Below are 8,294 nucleotides of genomic sequence, written 5' to 3'. Positions count from 1 at the left end.
TCCTTGGTCGATGACCAGAAATGATTGTACACTGAAATCTCAAACAGTTCAAGAAATACAAAATAAGCTTAGATTTCTTAAGTTATTTTATTTATTACAGCAAATTCTTCAAAATACTTAGATTTTGTGATTTCTGTGTACAAAATAAATCATTTCCAGCCCCTCAGAATGACCCAAGTGATTGCCCAAATTACTCTAGGTAACGCACACTCAGAAATGAAAAAAATATAAATTTATTATTTTTCATGTATTTTCAAGCTTTACCGTGCCCACTTCCAGAATTATTTCTCGCCGTGTAATAACTGAAATATTTCTCATCGAGAAATATCTCGGTTATTAAAATTTATGCATTGAGAAATATCTACGACAGTGACATCTGGTGGTGGTGAATTAAATGGAATTTAAATCGGTGGTTATTTTTCAGGATTATTTCATTGGTAAGAGAATTGTTATGCATTTTTCAAATATTTGAGAATTTTCAAGTTTATTTTAAACATTTTTAAATCACATACAATATGAATATAAAATTTTTCTTTCAGATATTTCGAAATTGTCGACATAATCACTATTTATTTTTTTCGTTGAAAACGAATCATGCATGCGGTAATAGCGTTCCTGAAATTGAAAGAATTGTTTAATTTGCGCATTGAGTACACTTGTTAGTGATGATTACCATAAAACTGACCATAGGGAGGTCCACGACATCCGCATTAGTATTAATTTATTGTGGAAGAATTGAACCATCAGGTTCTCCACATGTCCTCGAAAGACGTCCAAATTTGTTGTTGATGTATCTGGAAATAAGTAAATAGTTCTTAAGTTTTTTTTCTTAATTTTTTATGGTTGAAGTTTCGTGAAAATATATTATTTAAATACGGATTTTTCGTTCCCATGAATACATGAATATAATTTTACGTTTGAAAATACGCTCACCCACCTTAACATGCAGCACCCGGTTGGGACTTGCGGCACTCTTATGATTCTCAACAGGTTATAATTCCTTCACTTCAGAGATCCGTTTGATCGAATTGCATGTGCACGAGGTATCCAAGTTTCCACCGGATTTACTTTTGTTCTATGTACTGAAAAACTGACCATGTGAGGTCGGCCGTGCATCGACACTGGTTTTCCGTTCCAGTTGACGGTCATATTGTTTAAGCGGTCACCAATTTTCCGAGTCCATTGTGGATGCGTCATACATGTTTTAAAATCAAAACATTCGCGACGATCAAAACAAAATGCCATCGATCCATCAACAAAAGAAAGAAAAAGAAAACCAAAATGACAGGTTGAAATGTTTCGCACTCTAAATTTTATGCACAGAATGATTTCTCAAGCAGAAATATTTCCAAAGTATTAAAAAATAATAACCCGATACCTATTTTTAAAGGACTGAAAAAAATATTGGCCTGGTAATTACAGAATACATAAAAAGAAATAATTTTTATATTTTATTCATTTCTGAGTGCAGGGTTTCTCCATCAAGGAGCATTTTTCTTAGCATGCTTCCAACGATAGTACATACTCTGCCCATTTGAAACGTATGGTACTGGTGGTCAACGTTTCTTCCTGTTCCTGTGTTCCGGATGTCTCTAAGTTCTCTGCTCCATGGTAGGCCCAACCATTTTGTATTTTTGATCATTTTAATGATACAATAATTAAAAACATGAACAAAGACAAGAAGAATAATAACACATTTGTTATTCTTTGGGACTCAGACATAAGTTCTGGCTATGGAAGTATGATTAGTGATTAGTGATTAGTGATAAAGCCGCTCAAAATTTCCAAAAAGTAAAATTTATTATTTTCCGAGTTTGTTTGATAATCATGAGAGTAAGAAAATGATGTTAAAACTCATTTTCTCATTAATTGTGTATTTTTGGAATTATCATTATTTCGAGCAATATTCAAAGTTCGAAACCCTCCTCCCCTCCCTTCCTCTCCGGACGTATCCTTCGCACGGGTGTTTTTCATTCTTATAATTCTACTTTGAATTGCATAACTCGCCGAAATGCCTAAAATTAAAAAAGAAAGATTAAAAAATGAATCTTACTAAACCATTCTTTTGGTTTCGTACTTAATAGTGCGAATTTAACTTCTGTGTATAAATTTCGTTTCTTTTTTTAATCACTGCATTTAAATTTAGGATAGTAAATTCTTATTTTCTTTGTATGTTTATAGAGTTGTAAACTCTTGTTCTGGTTTCTCAAAAAAAAGTTTTCGAATGATCTTTGAACTTTAACATTGTGCATTCTTTCCAATGAGTTATCAGCCTTTTACTATGTTAAAAAAAGTTTTTTTAGCTGTCTTAGTTACAGCACATTTTATGATCATTTTATGTTAGAATGATCCTAATAGTTTCCAGGCTTTATCCATCAATCCGAAATGAGAGAGCCCTTTACGTAAGAACAACCACTATTTGAAGCCTGTGACTCAACCCGACTTTATTACGTCATCCTACGCACCCTTGTCGAAGATTGACGAACACGGTTGGATTCGATTTTACAGCCTAGTTGTTGCATTCTCCCAGAAGAGTGCTAGAGGAGACACCGTTAAACAGTTAAACACCCTCCCGCCTCGGTTGGAGATTTTCAAGCCACTTCGACTGCAAATCGTAGGTACCTAATTGTGACAACCCCGACATTCGTACCTACATACATACTTACGATTATTATTACCGCACGAACGAACTCTGCTGCGCTGCACTGCAGCACGCCTCCTTAGCACTCTATCATTATGTAGAGCACCCTGTTGAGTCACAGCGTCAGCACTCGAGAGACAGTTGCGGAGAAAAAAAAAACACGGTTGACTTTGAACCACACGTAGCCCAACCGATTGCGTTGAGTTGGGGGTGAAGTTCTTGTCCCTTTAAACCAGACCTCGCTATCGCTACGCAACAGCCGCTTTTTTGCCACCCCCAACCCAGACAAGAACGAACGAACGATCGCGCCTCCCGCCAGAGGCGGGCAAGAGAAATCAAAACAGAGAACTTTTCCTCTAGACGGAGTTGGAAAAAGAGAGTTGGAAATTTCGCCGCATTTGTTGAGAGAGACAGGCGGCTAAATGATCGCGAACTTGAACTCCACGCGCTCGCTCTCGCAGTCTTTCTCTGTGGCGCTGGCTGGCGAGTGGCGATGGACAAGAACGAAGAAATTTCTTCAGAGTAGGTACCGGTTCCAAAAGCTCGATCGAGATCGGAATTTCAACCTCGCGTGCGCATCGGAGATTCACTAAAAACTGTGCTGCTGCAGTTCGCGAAAAAATGCATTCGGTTTGTTGGGTTGCGCTGCTTAATCGGAGAGAGCGTAAAAGTTGGGAGTGAGCGAAGGAGCGAATTTTGGAGTTGGGTCGCGGTGTTTTCGCGATCGGGGCCTCTTTGGCCGTGGTTCGGTTTTGGGCTCTGTCAGTCAGATATGGCTCGTCGTCCGAGAGGGTCGGCGCTGATGCTGGCGGTAACGATCGTTACGCTCAGCTTAGCGAGCTTAGTGAATCGGTGTTCTGGCGCAAGTGATGAGCTCGACGATCTGAACGCGGACGAAAGCAGAAACTATCGGGAGTTGTTGAATTTGCCGAAATTCGGGGATCGTCTGGCACCCCGGAATAGGCCTCACGCCGCCGTGGAGGACGTCGCGAGTGTGCCTGGATCAGTGGCTGGCGGCAGCAGTGGGGGAATCAAGTTCCGTAGACAACCGGGAGGTGTGGGAATAAGGCCGGAACATTCGGCTGGAGTGAGCTATCGAAATGCTGGCCGATTGGCGGGTCCAGCTGGATCCGGGAATCAGGGAGAATTTCATACGTCGTTGCCAAACGGTTTCAATGATATTAAACGAAGTGATGTATTTGTGACTAGTGAATCGAAAAATCTACTGGAAGATAGTGATGAGTTCTATACGATGGCAGATGATAAAACAGATCAACCCGCCACTGAACGAGGGATAGATGAGGTGAAAGATGTTGATGAAGATTACGGGGATGTGCAGGGAAGAAGTGCTACGGGCAGCATTGAGCAACATTCGCTGTTGTTGGATGAAAGTGACAACAGTTTGGCACTGCTTCAGAATGTTAGTGGTGGTTACAATGCGTCTTCAGCGCAAGCTCATCGCTTGGAAATGTCGACCGAATTCTTTGTAGTGCCATCGACAGCTTCTCCGATAAGTGCGCGATCAACAACAGTGCGTCCTGGAGGAGTGGTGTTAGCTGCTCGTAATCCTCCGGTGCATAAGTTAAACGTGACTCCTCCGACAATTGTTTCCACTAGCTATCCAAGTGGATTACGAAAGGAACCTTGGGTTGTACCGGTCCTGGTACTGGCATCTCTGTCGATGATCATGATGGCTGCATTCGAGATATTTGTTCTGTGCAAAGCGTGGCGAACATCGCCAAGCCGCCGACATCTGTTCCTGGGTCAAATGCTACTCTTAGGACTGTTTGCCTGTTCAGGTTTGGCAGCAGTTCTTACAGTGAACCCTACCGTACTATCGTGTGCTACAATGCGTTTCGGCGCTGGTGTTGCCTTTGCCTTAGTGTTTGCCTCACTACTAGTGAAGTGTGTATTTTTGATCAGTCTCAACGGAGGAGTTTATCTACCAGCTCCCTATCAAGGGCTCCTCCTCCTATTTGCTGTACTCATCCAAGTAGCCGTTGGAGCACAATGGCTTCTAACATCTCCACCCAGTGTAGATCAAGTACCGATCATGGGGAGTGGAACAGCTATATCGAGTCGTTACCACCTAGTGCTTTCAGCCGGAGAACTCACCCATGTGAATCCCACAATTCCTTTGTGCCACACAACTTTCTCAGAACTCCTGCTATCCCTAATCTACGTAGTGTTCCTTATAATATTTGTCGCTATCCTAGCCATCAAATCGCGGGGTATCCGGGATAACTATCGCGAAGCCACCTACATCGGACTGGCAGTCGGTGGAATCATACCCATTTGGCTAGGTTGGACTCTGTGCGGTCTGGCCGTAGCCGATCGACATCGGGACGCCTGTCTAGCGTTTGGACTCGTGGCCACGGCCTCGACAGTGTTCTTAGTGATGTTCATGCCCAAGGGTCGCCAACTGGCGGCCATGGGCAAGGAAGGCCTGTACGTCGAAGATCGAGAAGAACGGTTCAGCTCCCTCAGCAGAGCTGGTTCCGGATATTCACCGTCATTCTTCCACTTCAAACCCATCAAGTACGGGGTCATGGGCACCTCACCGACCCTACAAACCAACACCAACGGAACGGTCGTAGGAACAACTACAACATCGAAACACCAAGCCGTAGCAACATTAGGCGGAGGTGAGTCCTTTTTCCGCATTTACCTTCCAACAAAATTTGTTCATAGTGAGTGCGTTTTTTTTTTTTGTGGGTGTGTTAATCCTAAGTAACTCATCAAACTTGAAAGATCCAAACACTTCCAACCAGAACGCAGCCAAGAAAACTCAACCGTTCGGTCGAAAACGGGATCCGCGGAAAGTGTTTTGTTATCGTTTCTAATATATCATTACGGAACGCACACATCATAAATAAAACTCGGGGCGGCCGCGTTCGTGAATTCCACGCGATGCGTATGGCCTTGGAAACGATCTTCCGCGCAGCATCACCGGTGATTGATTGCCAATACGTGAGATGGTGATGCTTTAGCTGCCTATAGGAACTCGTTTCATCGTAGCACTTTGCGCGTTGGGTGCCCGCACTTTTCGCACCGGTTTACATATGAACAGGTATTTTATGTGGTTCACTTTATAGGAAATGCAAAAAATAGGCAGGTTTTGAATTCAAGAAATCTGGTGCTACTATTGCACTGTTTCCCAGTTGTTTGGGTCAATTTCTTAATCCAGATTTTGAAAATATTTAACATACTTTACAAAAGTATTTTTACTATTATTATTTTGTTTGACTCTGAGTTTTTGTACTCCATTTATTATCTTAAGAAACTTCAAACATGCACTGTGATATCTTAGTGATATTTAAAGGTTAAATCAACTCAGTATTTCGGATCTTATTGGATTTTCTTCAGGGATATAGAAAGTGTTTGTTTAGCTGTTTTTGCCTCATTACAACTTGTTTTTCTTACCAAAAAATTGCCGTTTGAGAGTCGAATTTCTTAAGGGGGTGGGGGGAGGGAGAGGGGGTGTAGGGTCTAACACTTTCAAAAAATCGATGCTTTTATTTTTTTATTTTCTTATTGTAAAACGTTTCAAGAATGTTGTGTCAAATTTTCAAGTCAATTGAAGCAAAACTGTAGAAATTATAGGCCTTTATCTCCTCCTATCTAATACTTCAAGAAAGCAAGAGCAGAAACTTCAGAAGCGTTTTTCTCGAAAGCACATTTTTAAAGTCCGTGTACATCGTCATTTGAAAACTACTTATCCGATTCTTTTCAAATTTTGGAACATATTTTCTACATATAAAATACCAGACCCCAACGTTTTTCTTTTTTTTTACCTTGGGGAGATTTTACAGATAAAAAATGGCGGATTTTTTCGCGAAAAATCGTAGTTTTTACTTCAAACAGCCACAAAAATTTCATAAAATTTTTTTTAAGTTAAATAAAAACGTTGGGATCCAGAAAAACATCTATTAAGAATATTTTGCTCTGATTTTTTGACTTCAGATGATTCTGTGCTGAGATACAGTGTCCACCGCAAATCCTGTGTTCTAAAAGGCATCCTCGAAAGTGCTCCGTCACCGGCTCATTTTTCAATATTTTTCTACGAAAAAATTACTAAATGTTCTTTTAACAATGCTTTGTATAATGCGAAAAATTTGAATACATTTGTTTGAACGATAGCTCTAGAAAAAAAAGTGAAAATGGTGTTTTTTTTACTCGTTAGACCCTAAAACGTCAAACGAGGCATCGTGCAACAGCAGGTTTAGATGCAATATTTATAAACCACAACATTCAATTTTTCTATTAATTTATTGTAATAAAGTTATTATTTAATAAAAACAAAATGATAATGACATAGGTTTTCACATCGTGAGATAGTTTTTTTTTATAGTTTTCAATATAGAAAATTAAAAAAATCGAGCAATAGATGTAATTTTTTTTTACATTTTTCGATGCCGTAAAAAACTTAACCCGGTACGACGGATGGGGTAAATGATTTTACCTACAAATTTTGTATTGCTTTAATTATCCTTTATCACCTGTATTGGTGTCAAAATATTTTTCGGACGATCACCAATTTAAAAAAAACACAATTCACTTACAAGACTGACTATCTTTAAAATGCAAATCAAAGATTTACTTTTTTAATCTCTTTCCCAAATGCTTGTTTTGCATAACGCGTTTTTTAATTTCAAAATTTCATCCATCCAAACATTGATTTTTATGATTTCAGCTAGTACAACTTTTTGTAGTATTTTTACCCCTGAATGTATGCAACACATTTATGCTTTATCTTTAAAACATTTTTGACAGAAAAATTGTAAAATTTCATTCGAAAAAATCCAAAATGATTGCAATTGTTGCTTTATGCGTTATGACAAAAAAAATCCAAATTTATCCAAAACTAAATGTGTTCAGGGCTGATTTTTCTACAGTTTGGAGGCACTGAGTTCCAAATAAGCAATGAGATTTTCTGTAGCTGCTTTAGTTTTTTTTGGATCCAAGGATTTGCTGTGAAAAGGCTCAAATCCCTTTATGAATAATTTTATAAAAAAAATTTAGTCACTGTAGAACATACTTTAAATATTTCAACTCAAGGTGTCAAGTTTTTGAATATAACAAGTTGTTTTGCCTTCAGTAAAACCTGTCTAATTTTTTTTTCTGTTTGTTTTTTTTCCATGAGTAAAAATGCTTGAGGGTCTTCAAAAAAGTAGTTTCTTATGTACCTACCAAAATTCCATAAACGTGTTGCCTATTAATAAAGTATTTCAAAACTGGTGGAATTAGTTTCCTTAAAGGGCTAAGATTCAAAATAAAACATCTGAGTATAATTTGAAATTTGTTTTTGATCTAGGACAACCTACACCGGTTTATTCAAATTCAGATTTGTTTTTATGTTTTTTAGTCAATTTGAACGAACGGGCTTTAATCGAAACCGAAAAACGTATTAACTTCAAGCCGCTACATCAACAACACTAGAGGAAATAGAGGAAAAAAAAAAAAAAAAACAAATTGTGCCATATTTTTTTTGATTGTGCTCCAAAAACTAATTCTTTTGAGCATTTTTTATAAAAAATAATCATGAAAGGCTATATGGAAGACTAAAATACAATTTAAAATATGCTGAACAGTTTTGATGGAAAAAAAATCTTTAAAATTTTTATTTATCTTGATTATTGTTTACTATTTCCTG

General features: G+C 38.6%; 1 protein-coding gene across 1 annotated transcript in view; it reads left to right on the top strand.

The window, feature by feature from the left end:
- Positions 1-3,384: 3,384 nt before the first annotated feature.
- The window catches only part of LOC129743336 (uncharacterized), a 41,886-nt gene continuing 36,976 nt past the window's right edge, over positions 3,385-8,294 (top strand). The window contains exon 1 of the mRNA XM_055735319.1: positions 3,385-5,286. Within this exon, the coding sequence (XP_055591294.1) occupies positions 3,414-5,286 (1,873 nt within the window). The 5' untranslated portion in view covers positions 3,385-3,413. The remainder of the gene's footprint in view (positions 5,287-8,294) is intronic.

This window comes from Uranotaenia lowii, chromosome 2 (assembly GCF_029784155.1).
Source record: "Uranotaenia lowii strain MFRU-FL chromosome 2, ASM2978415v1, whole genome shotgun sequence".
Classification (NCBI taxonomy): domain Eukaryota; kingdom Metazoa; phylum Arthropoda; class Insecta; order Diptera; family Culicidae; genus Uranotaenia; species Uranotaenia lowii.
The sequence above is the reverse complement of the archived record's forward strand: the minus strand, read 5'-3'. Positions and strand labels throughout refer to the sequence as shown.